The sequence below is a fragment of the Paramormyrops kingsleyae genome, chromosome 2, assembly GCF_048594095.1.
Source record: "Paramormyrops kingsleyae isolate MSU_618 chromosome 2, PKINGS_0.4, whole genome shotgun sequence".
Taxonomy (NCBI): domain Eukaryota; kingdom Metazoa; phylum Chordata; class Actinopteri; order Osteoglossiformes; family Mormyridae; genus Paramormyrops; species Paramormyrops kingsleyae.
In genome coordinates, this window is record NC_132798.1 from 30,502,450 (window position 1) to 30,519,480 (window position 17,031).

Consider the following 17,031-nt stretch of genomic DNA (forward strand, 5'->3'; position numbering starts at 1 on the left):
ACAGTCATTCTCACCAATCACAAGCGCCATGCTTCTCGCGTGCCAGTCATGTTCACCAATCAGAAGTGGCCCAAGAAGGCGTATAGGCCCACAAACACCAAACACGTGAAACCCAAGGAAAATGTTACATTCGCGGTGCGGAAAAATACTGATTCCGCTACTGAGCTATAAGTGAATTGCCTTCCTATTTCATGGTCCGAGATTGTTTCAGAAAGGTCCTATCATCAATAGAACTGGTGAGCTCATTTTAAACACCAGCTGCAATATTCTTCAGGTTTTTCTGGAATGCATTAGTCTCATAAGGATGCCACCAGTTTGCCTCACAAGGAGGTTGCTCAGGGCATATCTAAGTCTTGAAAGAAGTCTAGTCCAGTGTGATGCCCTGGTGACAAAGGGCATAGACTTGGTTTCAACATTGGTAAAGACCAAATCAGCAAACCCCCCCACCCCCCTAGACACCAATAATATTGATAGGGACATGCCCATACCATCTGTACCCAAATCTTCATCATTGATTACCCTCACCAGGAAATGTAGAAAAGGATTACCTTTATTTATATACATAGTGATACAAAGGCTGTGTCCACAAATGTGCACAATGGTCTGTATGTATTGATGAAACAGTTTTCAGCATTACAGAAATGAATGATGAGCGACACATACAGTTGTGTGAAATAAGATTCACACCTTTTCCTGCTTTTTTCATAAATTTGCATGTCTAATGTCTAAGACCTGGCCTAGACAATCAGCATTAAGTTATCAATACACAGGTTCTATAAGGAAAGATCCAACAAACCCTGCAGGGAGAGGGTGGGGGCTGCCAATTATTTGGAAAATGGAAGCAATTTTTAAGACTGTCAAACCATACAGCCATCCTGTCTAATTCAAGAAAGGACAACATCTTCATAGCAATGACTGTTTTGCCAAGATCTCTCTGAGAACAGAATTTAAAAATAATCCATAAAGTCAAATACTAGATCACCATCCAGAGATCTTTGGGTGTCTTGTTCTGCCTGTGGCCATCGTTTATGACGTCAAAATGGTAGGGTCACTGGAAAAAAAACTGCATATAAAGCAAAAAATAATTCAAACAAGTTAAGTTTTAGGCTACAAAGCGAACACAACCTGCAATATGGAGCACTTAATATTACTTAAAGTTACTTCTTGACTGATTCATGAATCTCTTAGAAACAAGGCTTTAATATTTTGCCCACTCTATATGGCAATCACCTTAAAACTACAGCAGCAAGAGAAAAATGTCATTTTTTTGTTTCAGGGTAACTCAAAGCAGCTAAATGTTCTGGCATGAGAGATATGTACCTTACTCTGCTATACCTTCTTCACAGGAGCTTTGACCACATCTAGGTGGCAAATGGGTTTGCATGCAGCGTCACATCCTTAATGACGACATCATTTAGAGGACGAAAGGTCTTCTCATTTACAGGCAGCTTCTCAAGTTCATCCAATGTCTCCAAGCCATCTATTATCCTGTACAATCAAAAACAGCTTTTATTAGTTATAGTAATAAAGAAACCTTCCATAAAGAAGTTTCAGAAACACATTTTATGCTATGTAGGCTAAATGTTTGAGCTTGGTTTTTAATTAGCTGCAAAACATCAAATAATATGATTAATTCACAATTTTGGCCAGTCTCATGAAGAGACTTTGAATCTAACTCAAAATGGCGTATTCTGAATACTGATTTCCAGGTGTCCTTTAAAAATATTTTAACCAACAAGGATGACAAAATGCCAGTTGTCATGTAATGCCAACATTAATAAAATGTTTAATATCTTATCGGACCTGCTGCTAACCACTATGCTGGTTACATCAGTCAGCATTCATTAATTAGGGTTCATTTAGCTATTAATGAGTCTGACCAATTCCCAAGATAAACGATGGGTTTTTTTTTTCTTTACTAGTGTATGCTATAAATAGCTATATTCTTCAAACTACCCCAGACAAAGTGAAATTTTATTAGGGTAAATTTTCTTAAGCAAGAAAAGATTTTCATTTATTTTTAATTAATTCCAGAGGTGGGGGTTTAAATCCCCCCACTCCTCTCTGTGTGGGTTTGCATGGTCACCCTGTATTTTTGTCTTTTTCCTCCCAAGGTCCAAAGAGTTAACCCATTGAAGCTGTAGAAACAGCACTTATTACCTACTTTCCAAACACTGTATACTTCATATCCAGGTGAGGCTGTTTAGCATAAGTGAAGAAGAATTGGGATCCGTTGCTGTTAGGGCCGTTGTTGGCCATTGAAACCACACCACGAGCATTGTGCTGCAATGACATGATGCAACAGAAAGTTGGGCAAAGTTAAAAGCTGAAAAATGTCTGAAGCACAAAAATTCACACTTATGTGGTTTTCTGTTATACCATAAATAATTTATATATGGTAAGTCTGCAATAATTTCAATAGTACTTGCCTTGAAATGTTCACTGAATTCATCTTCGAATTTTCTCCCCCAAATACTTGTTCCTCCCTTCCCAGTACCTAGTAAAAAACATTTATAACTGTACATTTTACTTGTAAAGGTAGTTCTCAGCTTCACAAGCCAACTCGTTCCATATTATCGCTCATTAATTGAGAACCCTTACAGCAGGAGGTAATTTCCCATAGAAATGTTTTAAAAATGATGCCTTTGGTTATAGCAAAAAAATATATATATTATAATTTTTGTGCCAAATAAACAAAAGAAACACAAACATATTATTAAAATTAACATTTAATCAAAAATAAACGCACATTTAAACAAAGAAAATCCCTGGAGAAAAACACTTTGTTAAAACTGTAACAATTTTGTCAATTTTGGTCACTTTGATTTTCAGCAGATGGGGTGTTTTTCTTTATGCATCCGATTCAGAGCTGGTGGAGATTGCTTACAAACTGTACGTGAAATTAACCTAGAGCAGGGTTATTCAAATCATGGTCCTCGAGGTCTGAGCACTGCTGGTTTTCCAGCCTTCCTTTATCTGTCAGTCAGGTGTGAAGCCTCTGGCCAATCAGAATCATTAATTATTAAACTAACTACCTGGGAGAACTGAAAACAAGGCCTGGATTTTGAATCGAGGTCCAAATTTGAAGAACCCTGGCCTAGAGTATTACCGGGATCAGGCTGGGTCGTGAAACAAAGTGGTATAAATCGGGCACCATCGTAAAATATGCCGTAAAGTGTAATGCTGCGCATGCGCAGATATGCAAGATACAAACTGGGCATGCTCAGTCAGTAAATTCACACAGCAAGGTTATCTGAAAACTTTGTCGGGTCAAGGACGTCGTTTTTGGCCAGCACGCCCAATGAGGCACCTCAGAGCAGTCACCAAGTGTACTAATAATTACCTCCAGTTCAATTTAGCTGAAACGTGAAATAACATCACAGATTTTCAGCACTCACAGAATGCAAAATCCCATCTTCAACAATCAGCATAGAGCAATAAACGACTCATTTCAATTCCTGAGTAACTATATCTGCAGGTTCTGGAAAAGGCATATTAACAAAAACCACACAGATCACCTGACCACGCTTGGAGTCAGTCAACACCTCACAGTCCAATTCTCCACAGCATTAATCATAGTCGCTTGACTATGCTGTACAGTAGTTGTCAATCAACGTACCACCAAATGTGCAAGTCGGATGATCGCGGATCCATCACACCCAGAATAACTTATTTTAGTCGTTTTAGATCACTAATGTACAAAATCTCACAATTTAAAAACAACTCCTTTCCCATTGCTGTGGAGACATTCAACAATTAATGCATGAATTTGCTTCATGCCCTGTTGTTCTGTGGGATTCATTTTATGTTTCATTTGCCCTAAGTCTATATTTATAAACTATTCTTCACTTTATTTCATATTCAAAGTGTAAGATTGCACATCTGAGATGTAGTGTATTACGTTAGAGAGATTTTTAGGAATCTTCTGTATTACATTTACATTGTAGCAACGATCCGTTATTTTAAGTTTAATTTTGTGAGGTTATATCCTGATGTGCCCTATTTATATCATACTGTCTTATTCTGACTGCTACTGTTACTTTATGTAGTATGCTGCACAAACAAAAACTTCCACCAGCACAGTTGGAAAGATTTGGTTCTATACTTTCCAAAAAAATACCAAAAATAAAAATGTTAAATTACAAAATGCTGAAGCAAACATAAGCTACGTGTAAAACAGTAGTCTTCTTCCCAGCTGGTCTCCTCCCGCAAATTGACAGCAGCTCGCTGACACCAGCGAATGATGCGCAATGTCCCGGAAATTTGTCGTTCATTTATTCAGCCGTGGTAAAATTAGCGACAAAATGTTTTGCAACCTTGCCCCATATTTTACCACCATGCACTCTCTAGCCCCGGTAAGCAAATTTAAAAGTTACCTGTTGGGTCTCCGGTCTGCACCATAAACCCCTTAATGTTCCGATGAAAGATACAGCCATTATAGAAGCCGCTTGCGCAAAGAGCTAAGAAATTCTGCAATAAAACATAAACAATAGCCAAATTGATAGTACGTACTTTGAATGTACACTGCAACAGTGTAAGACTACTTAAACACAAGACTCACCTCACAAGACTTTGGAGCACGTTCACAAAACAGTTCAATTTTTATGTCCCCCAAGTCTGTATGTAGAGTCACTGCCTGTAAAACATGTGAACATTTACGTTATGTGTAGCTGACTTTTTCCTGTATTATTATACGGCACTGATTTAAGACGACATCATATTCCTCTGTTTCTCACGTTAGCTGGCAAGTGTAAAAGAATAATATTGATCGAACTCTGTTGGTTCATAGGCTGTAAGAATAACGTGAAGAACAGATTTGATTAACTGAAAATGTGGAACGAGGAAAAACAGGTATAGTTTTACGACATATGTATTTACTCAATAACTTATTTGTAAATAAAAAGGTTACCATTACAAACACGTGCAGTATAACCCGGAAGTAGAGTGAAGTATTTGCGCGTGCGCGGTATAGGCACCGGTGAGTGACGTTGTGTGATGTGGGGTGCGCATGTGTGCTGCAAATCGTGCAGGAGCTGGAGATCGGGTCGTCAGAAATAGAAGTGATGCCGAGCTTACGCTTTCGTATCCCTGTACTTTTGCAGTGGGTAGGTTAAAGAGCTTGTTTTGAAATCCATAGCTTTGAAGTTTCATAGCTATATAGCATGTCAAAGCAGTCTTGAGTAACTGTGTTTATGCTAATTTATTCATGCTTTGTTCATGCTTACAGAACACGGTATAAAAAGAAAATCATGCTTGAGTCCATAAAACTCCCCATCATGGTGAAAGCCGACGTGAACTTAGTGCTGGTTGCCTTGACACTTATGGGACTGGTAACGAGGCTCTGTGGGATTAATTTCCCCAAAGCTGTAGTGTATGAGCAATTTTTTATTATTTTTACCTATTTCTGTCTAGTCTAAAGTGTTGTATGAATTACTTTTTTTAATTCATTGTATTGCTACTGGAAAAGCAGTACTAACGCAGTTTGTCTTTATATGTGGTCTGTCGGTGTTTATATTGTAGGTTTGATGAAGTTTACTATGGGCAGTTTGTCTCTCTCTACATGAAGCAGCTCTTTTTTATCGATGAGAGTGGCCCACCGTTAGGTCATATGATCTTGGCACTTGGAGGTGAGACCCTGCTGTTTAAAACCTTATTCATTTACTTTCCCAGTAAATCAATATTAACGTGACTGAATTATTTTTATTTAGCATATCTCGGAGGATTTGATGGGAACTTTGTCTGGGACAGAATCGGTGCAGGTAGGGAACTGGATATAGATATTACACATTCTGCAGCTGAACCAGACTGACATTACAGTGTCCCCCAAACAGCTAGATAGATTTTTCTCAGCAAACATGTTATATGTACAGTATATAACATATTATTATATTATCAGTAATGACTCAGTCATAAATTCAAAAGTAAAAATATATGCATGCATAATAATATGTACAACATGCTGTTTTGCTTATTACAACAGAGTACACCAGTAATGTGCCAGTGTGGAGTCTGCGGGTGATCCCCGCATTGGCAGGGGCCCTCTGTGTGCCCCTTGGATATCAGGTGATGGTGGAACTGCGCTACTCCCACCTTACAGCAGTGGGCGCCACTCTGCTCCTCCTCTTAGGTATGCTTTCATACACTATGTAAAGCCGAAATACAACGTCCTACATTTATTTCTAGATATGTAAAAAAATATGTATGCTTTTTTTGGAATATATATGCATTTTTTGTGAATATTCACTTTAAAAAAATACTTATCTTATTTTTATTTAATGCATTTTTGCATATAATTTTTTGTTCTTATTTGTTATTCAGGATGTGTCCTGTTCTGTACGTTATGGGTATTTCTGTGTCTGCTTCTAACACAGAAAATGCCCTGATTGTCCAGTCTCGCTTCATGTTATTGGAGTCTTTGCTGATCTTCTTCCTGCTTACGGCTGTACTGTTCTATCTGAGATTCCATAATGCTTACAGTTCCGGGTGAGTTTTTCCCAGTACAGGTAGGAAGCACATGGACTTCAGTTGTAGATGTTTCTCCATACTCAGTGTGTTTACGAGGCACTTATTTTTCTAATAACTCATGTTTTAATTTTTATTCATATGGTTAGTATTAGCCAGTAATATGAGGTTGTGTTTGTATTTTTTCCCCATATCCATCATACAGTAATACAGGCAGCCCCTAGGTTATGAATGAGATCCATTCCTTAAGTATCTCTATACATCAAATTTGTTGGTAAGCTGGAAAAATAATAATATAGTTCATAAGAATAGTAACAATTACACAGTAATAAAAAAGTAACTACATACAGTACTGTACCTCGAGCCGACAGACCACTGAAGCTGTGCGACATTTTCATGAGTAGTGTGTGTCCGTTATTACAAACCATTGTATTTAACCGTTGTATTAAGATGTTCTTAACCTGGGGGACTGCCTGTATATAAACTTTGGTTAGTGTTAATTATCATTGTATTGATATATATCCTACCTCATATTAAACAGAAATTTATTAATAATCTAATCAATTCAAGCAGAGAATTCTTCCTCATACTTAGTAAAAAGTTGTAAAGGAAAATGATCTCTACTAGTGGTGATGCCATATGCATAGTTGCACAGTAATGTTATATTGCAAACCCTTTTTACCTGCAGTTTGCTTGTGTATAGTCTGTTTTTAATTGTCTCATACATCTTTTTGTCTTGTGCTGTGTGTATAGATTCTGATTCTGATAACTGTTGGCTATTCGTGTTTATTGAATTATCATTAGTATGGGGATAATTTTAGTATCTTTTGTCCTTGTAGCTGCCAAACACGCTAATTATTAAAGCCATAAAGTTGTCTGCCTGCTACCTTAGAATTTTCATTGAATAAGTGTTTGAGAAAATGTTTAGGCTAAATTCTGGGCTTATTCTATGTTGATTGACGGTGCCTCATTGAAAAGATGTTGTGGTTGCTGAGCTGTCCCTTTCTCCACCATGGCTTCAGCGCTTATTGCTTCCATGATTTACCAAAACAGTCGTTTGTGGCGTGCTTTGCTAATCTAATTTATTAAGCATAAGGATACTCTGTATTTAAACAGATTACTAGATTTTGCATCACGTTATGACTCTCATTAATATTTTAGGCTTACTACTAATAAGTTTATAGATTTGTAACTTTTGTAGACTGTATATAATATAAAAATATTATAATTCTGAACCCTGAATGTTTTCCCTCTTGACCAGTGAGAGATCTCTTACATTGTGGGTGTGGCTAGTGATGTCGGGAGTCTCATGTGCCTGTGCACTGGGGTAAGTGTTGTTCTATCTCTGGCTTGTACATCATATGTACATGTGGTTGAAAAATGTTTATATTTTAAACTGCCTGTTACAGTGTGACATTTTTTGCTGGAGAGCTCTTGAGTGTTTTATCCAAACAGATGCCTTACTTAGACCTTTTAGTGTCTAGGATCATATAATCAAATTGCTTGAAGAATAAAATCTATACTGACTTGCTATGCAGTTAGTTGTTTTCTTTAAGCAGTGGTGCTTTTCAAAAATGGTTATTATAATAAACACTTATATTAAACACAGTATAGCTCACAAAATACCAAGAGGATTTAGGTTCCGGTAAAGATAGTAAATATTTTTGCTGTAATAAATGACAAGGGCCTGATTTCAGTGTTTGATATTTTCAAAACCGCAAATATGATCAGCTGGTTCTATTTTATAAGTCTTATTTAACAAAGAACAGTGGTAGCATCCTCCAGGTGTAATGCAATTCTATTTACCATTTATTTATTCATTCATTCATTCATTCTATTTACTTGGTGGCATTTTCAGTGCTGAAAAACTGTTGAACAGACAAATGAGTGATTAAATAGCTACATTTTTATTTCAAATACTATTGATGTTTTGGATTACATTGTAGACTTAATGAAAAAATACAAAAATGCTAATCTTTTATCAATATTTCATCATTATGTTGCCTGAAGTGCTTTAAAAAGAGCTAGAATTTATCTTGATTGTTTATGAAGCCTCATATATAGTAAGAGAAAATACAAGTAATCTGAAAACAGGTGCTCAGTTTGTTGAATCACAGTAAATTTGCAGTGGATAAGTTAAATTCATGATCTGCTTACTGCGTAGGGTGAAGTACACTGGTGTCTTCACTTACATGCTTCTGCTGGGGCTTGCAGTGTTTCACACCTGGCAGCTTATTGGAAACCAAGCACTGAGCAATGTGAGTAGGTGAAAGCTTATATATAGTATTGTGTGAAATTCAAGGGAAATGCTTAAAGCTATTTGTCTGAGTAGTAAGTGTATATTTGCTCAGGAAAAAGACACAATTTAACATTACACAAATGAACTGTAACCGATAAAAACAATAATGTCCTCTATTCTAGATGAACACCACTTCAGTTCTCAAATCTCTCCTCTGGGGCACCCAGCCATTCCATGCTTTTGTTAAATTACACTATCAGCTCACTTAAGTTAAGTTTAATGTGGTATAGATTGCCCAGCTGGTGTGTGAGTGACCGAAAAATACATGGGTATATCAGATAGTTCCTGTAAATACTAGGGTGACTTTAGGAGAGATTTTGAAGTTGACACTCTTTGACAGACATAAAATCATGCACCAACATAATTTGCTTTAGTGGCTTAAAACTTTTGCACAGCACTTTTTCTCAGTTCTGCATTTCTGGCCAATTTTTCACATCTGATTGTTCAGAAACCTGTCGTGGTATTTTAAGATTCAGCTTCCTGCTCAATTTGACATTTGTCATGCTCTTGTTTCACTTTCAGGCATTGGTGATGGTTCAAGTGACGGTTCGTTCCTTTGCACTCTTGATCCTACCTGTGTTGTGCTACTTTGGATTTTTCTATGTACACCTGAGCCTGCTGTGCCGCAGTGGACCCCATGATCCGATGATGAGCAGTGCGTTTCAGGCCAGCCTCGAGGTGACCTGGTGCATGGCTTACAGTGTCCAGATGTTCTTCTGCATGTACAGCTTTTTGTGTTTTTTTTCTGTTTGTCCTGCATCGTATTCTGTAAGTAATTTGTGTGCTGAATTTCAGGGTGGCTTGTCAAGGATCACACAGTGGCAGCCACTAGAGGTTGCTTATGGCTCTCAGGTGACATTGCGCAGCGTGTCAAGCAAACCTGTACCATGCTGGCTTCACTCCCACAGGGTCAACTATCCTATTAGGTAAGTCGATTGAGGCGCAATTCTTTCCTTATTGGAAACTGAGATGTTGATATGATATTGAGGCCCATTTCAAATTTACACTCAGGTTGACCATGTGGGAAGTTGTTAATGCTTAAAATTTACATTACTGTTCAAAAGTTTCAAAGAATGTTTTTGAAAGAAGCTTAAACTTTTTTTCACGGTGGATTTTTTTTCACGGACTATGGTCTTTGAGGCAGCGTTTCGAAGAAAAATCCACATTTAAAATGAGCTCGGGTAGCAAACTTATGCCCTTTTCTGGTAAACATGAAATATGGAAAGCTGAATGGGATGGAAATATTGATAGCAAGCTTTATGAAATCCGTCCAGTTTTTGGAAAGCTGACAAAAGTTAACTTTAAAAATCACTGGGACCAAGTCGTCTATAGAAGGTGTCACATGGGCCTTACCTGCCTGATCCTCCTGTTTTACTTACAGGTTAAGATTAACGCTCCTTTAACTGTTAAACATGATTTATTGTATTTTGCTGCTTTTAATTCCCGGTGGTGAAGTCACTGTTTCACTGACTCTTCAAAAGAGATTTTTAGTAATGTCATGCCAGGGGCTTTTTTAGATATATATTTTTTATTTAATCTTAAGCTTGTTATTTATATTGTTTTTACTGTTTATATGTTTTATAGTTATTTATGAAGTTGTTACCTTTTTGGCTCTTTAATCTGTTTTATTACCCATATGCTCCTGCCATGAATATAGCCATAGTTGCTGGCATTGCGTTGAGTGTCAGCTTAACTAACTTTGAAAATGAACAAAAAAGAAGAAAATATTGAAATGGGTGAAAGAACAGCAAGGGCTGGGCAGTAGATGCTTGGAAACACCTATTGTGGATGAATGTATCTAAGTGTAACGTGTTGGGATCAAAGAAAAGAATGTATTGGAGAGCACAGTGGAGGGGATGTAACGGTATGGAGCTGCTTTGGTGTACAAGGAGTACAAGGAATACTGAGCCAGCAAGCTCACCACTGTGCTACAAAAGCATGCCAACGCCAGCCAGCCAGCCAGCGTCCTCATGCAGCGGGACAGTCACCCCAATGCTAATCTATGTTTTGATCATTTCTATTTTTGATCAATTTAATTAAAAAAATTTGCAGTCATTTTCAGTCAAACATTGTTCATGATTCCAGACTTTTGAACAGTGGAATATAAATTAATATCGACCTCTGTTCCTTCAGTGACGGTTGTATTTATGTATAATTTTTTTTAATGAAATTCCATCAGCATTCAATATTGATGAATGACCTGCCTGGGGTTACCATGTGCTTGTTAGCCTGGCTTTTGACTGCCTGTGATGCTGTTCAGGTATGAAGATGGGCGTGGAAGCTCCCACCAACAGCAGATCACCTGCTATCCCTTCAAAGACGTCAATAACTGGTGGGTTATCAAAGATCCAGGCAGGTGAGTGTCACATGTGCTCTTATGTTCATAAGAACCAGGAATATCAAATAGTAAGACCAACACTGAGTAATGAAGCAGACTGATTTCTGTGGAACTTCTGGCACCTGAATTTTATGTGATTGTGATAAGATTGTCTCTTGACTGCTTATTATTTATTTGTTCACCATTAGTTGTTCATAGTATTGACCTTTAGTGCACTTGTTACACACAGCCAACACCTTGGATGTTGATTTTTTTGAAAATATTTATGTAAAAACACTTAACTGTTGTTAACTGGATTATTTTGCTTTAGGCAGGAACTGATAGTGAGCAGCCCACCCCAGACAGTTAAGCATGGTGACATCATCCAGCTGGTACATGGAATGACATCACGGTTCCTAAATACGTATGTACCCTGCCTCTGAGCCAGTGGAACTTTATAGTAGGATATTTTTAATGCAATATATGAGTGTTGGTCTGCTAAGGAACAGTACTTGTTTTAAAGAAACATTATTTTAAAATGTTGAATAGATCAAAAGGAAAACGGGTTTGATAATATTTTGCTTGAAATGATCATATGCCTTCTTCGTCACCTTCCATCACTGTTCAGGGGCCTGTGTAATGAAGTAGGATTTCATGCTTAGCCGGATAACTTGTCAGATTTAAGGTAACCTGGGCTAAATGGAAGTGAATGAAGATGAAGTTGTGGTACTTTAAATCTGATAAGTTATCCGGGTACATATGAAATCCTGCTTCACGATACAGGCCCCTGAAAGAGTCTCTTGGTATTAAAATCGGTTACATATATGTGGCAGTTTTACCATGGATGTTTATTGAAAAAATCACTCAATTGCATCAGTCAGTTTTGTTAATCATTGTCATTCTTAGTTAATTGAAAATGCCAGCGTTGATGAACATTTGTTTGTTGATGTGCAAATATCCACATACACTTCAAGCATGGTTATAATTAAATTCAGTCTGTCAGCACTTTGGTTGTCTTTTCGTTGCACAAGATGAAAGTGAATAGTGACTATCCAAATAATGTGATTTAAGCAGTTTCAGAACTCTCATGGATCCAAAGACAGGTAAACGTTTGACACAGACGTGATAATAACAAAAAAATGCTTCACTTAAGATTTGACAGGTGTTTTTTGGTTTAGTTTGTCCGAAAGTAATGTTTTGCAATTGTAAATGTACCGATTGGATGTTAAGAAAAATAAAAATACTGACACACACACACACACAAAATACTTCCTGTGGTCATAAAGTCCCTCCCCAAAACCAGCTAACCAGCTAGATTAACCACATAGCTAACCTGGCCTTTTTCACAGTCCCTCAGCTCTTATGTGTGCGTGAAGGTGCAGTGATCATGCAGTGTTTTTCCTTTTTTCACAGGCATGATGTTGCTGCTCCTGTGAGCCCTCACTTACAGGAGGTGTCTGGCTACATTGATTTCAATGTATCAATGCCTTCCCAAAACTTATGGAAAGTGGTGAGTTTTGTATTTTGGAAAATAGGTTTTAGGTGCATATTTTGAATATTTCACAGTTGTTGCTTATATTTGCTAACTGTATAACTTCATACATATATGTGGTAAATTCTAAGGCAAACTAAAGAAATGTATTTGACAACCAAACAAATATGTGAGGATAAAATGGGTTTTAACCAACATCAAATCAAGTCATTCTTAAGCTGATATGCAGTTAGGCGTTTATGTGCTTATCAGATAATGATCCTGGTTCAAGCAGTGAATACTGTTGTGCTATTTTGGTTGCCTGGGAAATACTGACTGGTTGTCTTTTACAGGAAATACTCAACAGGGAGTCTGAGAGAGCAGTTTGGAAAACAATTTATTCAGAGGTGCAGCTGGTTCATGTGAACACCTCTGCGGTGCTTAAGGTTTGTAACGTTAGGATTGCCTGTACCAGTGTCTCTGATACTCAGGAACCCCCAGACAGTTCGCATTTTTGCTCCCTACCGTGGAGCAACATTTGGACTGTCTGGCAGGGAGCTGGGAGGAAGCAAAAACATGAAATGTCTGGGCATCACCAAGGACTGGGTGGAGAGACACTGGGCTTGTCTGTTTGTCTTCACATAGCGACCAGTATTGATTCGTTCATATAATAGATATTGGAATAAGTCTATGTGGATATTATGAAACTGTGAACAATGTGATATTTATGTTTTGGTTGAATTTGTACGGCAGGAAGAGCATGACAGCTGATCCTTTAAAAAAAATAAAATAAAATAAATCATATCTCCAGAAGGAAGCTTAGCAAAAACACCAATTTTTTTATCAGATGATCTTCAGATATATAAGCATACAAGGTAAAAAATATGACAATGATGGCCCACTTGGCCAAATGAGGACTTAAATATAGGCAGTTGAACACACTTCAAAAAATTACTCTGACACTCGTATAAGAGTAATACTTGTGGTTGCTGCAGCCACATAGCCGAATATGTCATAAATGACAGGGGAAAAACAACTGAATGATTTATCTATGAGTGAGAAGCTCTCAAAGGGGGGCGTCATTTTGAAATTTTGGCCAATTTTTGGCTGATCTGATAACATTTTAGAATTTTACAGACAATGTCTGCCCTAGTCACACAGTTTCAAAGCTGCACGTGCGAATCCGAGTAGCTATGAATGTTGGAAGTGGGACCCAAAGCTGAGTCGGCAACATGCGTGAAATTAATAAAAAACTCTAAAAGCTGTAGTTTCAAAACTATTAGAGATACTGAGCTAATATTTGACATTTCCCCATAAGCATGGTATAGGAGCACTTGTGATTTTTTTCCCCCAGCGGAATTTGAGAAGGTGACGGGATTTTGTTCTCAAACTGGGTGATTTAATATAGAATGACTCTTAATTGTTATATTTTGAGGAACTGCACACGCATGGGACCTTGAGGAAATGACTGTATCTGTACTGCTATGCAGCTGAGTGGCGCTTCTCTGCCAGAGTGGGGCTTCAGGCAGTTGGAAGTCGTGGGGGACAAGCTGTCCAAGGGCTACCAGCAGAGGTGGGCTTGGAACGTGGAGGAACATCGCTATGGAAGGAGTAAGAGACCCCACTGATTGCTTTTAAATGTCCCTGTCACACACATTAATTTTATGAACTCCATTTTCTACTTGATTAGTTAAAAATGATCCGAGTTCTTCATACTCATTGTATGATGTACATGCACAATAATATTCTAGTTTAGAAAGGCACGTTCTAAGAAGGTGAACGCTTCCGTTTTATCCAAGGGGATAACTGTGCTTAAACAATACAGAAATATAACCTGAGGGTTTCTCTTTTAAGTTTCTGGAGGTGTCCTGCTGTAGCCTTGAGCGAGACCTGACACCCTGTCCCTAAGCATCTTCAGAGTTGTGCGTTAATGTATTTGAATTACCACTGTGCCCCTGACTGCAGGCCAGGAGCAGAAAGAGAGGGAGCAGGAACTGCATTCCCCCACTCACATTGACATCAGCCGCAATCTCACCTTCATAGACAAGTTTCTGGAGGTACAGGTAAGGCAGCTATGAGTAGACCAGCCGTCTCAGGTGAGATGCTGTACATTTGCAGACATACAACAACCAGGTGTATGGGGTCGTCTTTTGCAATGTAATTAAATCCTTTTTCCATTAACTTGATGGGTGTTTGATGCCTAAATATATAATTCTGATAAACAGTGACCATATTTGCATCTGTGAACTTCTGCTTGTTTAGCTAAAGATGCTTACAATGAAAATTGAGGAGACGGAACACAAATACAGCTCCTCTCCTCTGGAATGGGTCACCATGGACACAAATATTGTGTACTGGCTTCATCCTTCTAGCAATGTAAGTTCTTCAATCAGTCAGTGATCTTGCACTGAATGATAATACAAAGTACTTTTCATTGTTTGTTTCCTGCATGGTCTCTTACTTAATCAAAAACTAAAGCAGAAATCCAGAGAATCCTGATGTCTTGCTAACTCTGCATGTTCTGCAAAAGCCCAGGATTTTCTCACCTTTTTATCTCCTATCTGTGTGGCCCTCAGGCTCAGATCCACTTGATTGGCAATATTGTCACGTGGACTTTTGCAAATCTGGGCCTTGCTTTGTTTTCTCTTCTGTTCATCTGGTACCTGCTGAGACGACGACGCAATATACACGACATCCCCGAAGGTACTGGGGGCAGACTGCAATGCTGAAAGCTGGTTTTTACTCTTGATGCAAGGCTCACAAGGACACAAAACGTCCAAGATGTGTTTTAATCTGCGGAGTCACTATTAAGTACAATACCAGAAGGAAATTTAATTGGCTACCTTTTCTGTGCTATAACCATATTTGTGTAAATAAAATACTAGTTGGAAATCATATGCAAAATTTTATATACAAATTCTCATTAACTGCTCACAACAAATTGAACATTCATACCCAAAATTAACTTTTTCTGTTTCAAAGAATATCAAAGAGCAGTGCTTCCTTATTCTAAGTGTTCATAGACCTAAGTAAATATTTGAGTAAAGATGTGATTTTTATCTTTCTCTTTCCGATTATCACCTGGATTCAGAAACGTGGCATCAGTTTGTTCAAGCGGGTGCAGTATGTGCTGGTGGCTGGGTGGTGAACTATCTGCCCTTCTTCATGATGGAGAAGACACTCTTTTTGTACCATTACTTGCCAGCTCTCACCTTCAAGATCCTGTTGTTATCAGTGGTCATTGAGCATCTCCATGTTCACATCTTCAGGTAAATGGTAACAGGTGTTGGAATATGTAGACATGGCAGGTTTCAGATTTTAAATATCAGGAGGACCTCCACTGCTCGAACAACGCCCAATCAGCTTTGCTCTATTAAAATACATACGGCTGGTAGGCTACTTTCGGTAAAAGCGTCTTCTGTGTGACGATATGTGACTAAGATACCCCTGCATTTACATGTTTGGTATGGTAGAGGTCACCAGTAAGTTGCTAGTGTTTAAAATTCACTTAAATTGTTCAGTATACTTTGTCTTCCAGGTCAGTCTATGTAGCCTAATCCAAATAAAAACTTGTGTGTGATTTTGAATTTGTGTTGTATTATCACACATTCAGCATTTTATCTTGTCATCTCCATGTCATGTCTTCCTCTGTCTCTTATTAACAGTTTTACGTATCCAGTTGCATTTTGACCTTTTCCCGCCAGGTCTTCTTTACAGCGACGCTCTCTGGAGGGTGTCCTCCTTGCAGGACTGGCCCTGGTGTACGTATGCTATCACACCCTCAGTCCTTTCACCTATGGCTACCCAGAGCTTAGTTCTGAGGACATTCCCTTTCTGCGCTGGAGGGAAAGCTGGGACATCCTGATCCGGCAGCACTAACCGCTGGGGAGGCTGTATCTCCACTCTGAGGGCTGTGGCCCCCAAATTATTGTCCGTTTGCACTGCTGAGACGTCACTGCAGTACGCACTGGCTGTATGGTGTGGGAGGAGTTAATGCAGAGTTCCAGTGACTGTAATAACTGAGGCAATAAAATGTTTTAATGCGACTGCAGCAGTATATTTCAAATTGTTTTTATGTTTTGCTAATTAAGTTTTGTGCTCATCACTCAAAACAAAATGTGACCATCAAATGGCTGTATAAAAAATTGCATTAACTTTTTTGTACAGGTAAAGTTATTTTTGTTTTGATGATTTAGGTAATAAAATGCACAAAAAGTATTTATTCATCTTCATTGTTCTTTTGGATAGATCTTCATACCACCAAATGTACAAATGAATCTGCTTCATTTTGCCAAGTATTTCACATGAATATGTCATTTGTCTTCTCATGTTTGGTCCTCAGAGGCACAGTGTCATAAGCCTCCCCTGCTAAAGTGTTTTCAGTCCTAGGATTCTCACTGATTTTTATTTTATTTTTGTTTTTTTTTATTGCACCATTCACTGTATACTCTGCCTTGGGTGTTAATCCGAGGTATATGTGCA

General features: G+C 38.2%; 2 protein-coding genes across 6 annotated transcripts; one reads left to right on the top strand and one right to left on the bottom strand.

Moving 5' to 3' along the window:
- Positions 1-532: 532 nt before the first annotated feature.
- ppil3 (peptidylprolyl isomerase (cyclophilin)-like 3) lies at positions 533-4,977 on the bottom strand. Of its 2 annotated transcripts, none has more exons than XM_023820764.2 (7): positions 4,910-4,977; positions 4,562-4,636; positions 4,377-4,470; positions 2,430-2,497; positions 2,165-2,283; positions 1,336-1,488; positions 533-1,063 (listed from the first exon to the last, which is right to left on the bottom strand). In XM_023820764.2, the coding sequence occupies exons 1-6, from the start codon at positions 4,910-4,912 to the stop codon at positions 1,362-1,364; spliced, it is 486 nt and encodes a 161-aa protein (XP_023676532.2). In that variant the 5' UTR covers positions 4,913-4,977; the 3' UTR covers positions 533-1,063; positions 1,336-1,361. The 2 variants fall into 2 exon arrangements, with proteins under 2 accessions (XP_023676532.2, XP_072565027.1); XM_072708926.1 differs by having other exon boundaries at positions 533-1,062; positions 1,321-1,488.
- On the top strand, positions 4,972-16,767 carry pomt1 (protein-O-mannosyltransferase 1). 4 transcript variants are annotated; one of them, XM_023820760.2, is made up of 20 exons: positions 4,972-5,105; positions 5,228-5,371; positions 5,521-5,627; positions 5,709-5,759; positions 5,981-6,127; positions 6,372-6,483; positions 7,724-7,789; positions 8,627-8,720; positions 9,284-9,439; positions 9,557-9,687; positions 11,022-11,117; positions 11,410-11,502; positions 12,492-12,588; positions 12,903-12,995; positions 14,040-14,160; positions 14,515-14,612; positions 14,812-14,925; positions 15,126-15,252; positions 15,641-15,818; positions 16,254-16,767. In XM_023820760.2, exons 2-20 carry the CDS (start codon positions 5,250-5,252, stop codon positions 16,426-16,428), a joined length of 2,178 nt encoding a protein of 725 aa, XP_023676528.2. In that variant the 5' UTR covers positions 4,972-5,105; positions 5,228-5,249; the 3' UTR covers positions 16,429-16,767. The 4 variants fall into 4 exon arrangements, with proteins under 4 accessions (XP_023676528.2, XP_023676529.2, XP_023676530.2 ...); XM_023820761.2 differs by having other exon boundaries at positions 4,975-5,105; positions 5,228-5,279; XM_023820762.2 differs by lacking the exons at positions 4,972-5,105; positions 5,228-5,371; positions 5,521-5,627; positions 5,709-5,759 and having other exon boundaries at positions 5,995-6,127; positions 6,319-6,483.
- Positions 16,768-17,031: the final 264 nt, after the last annotated feature.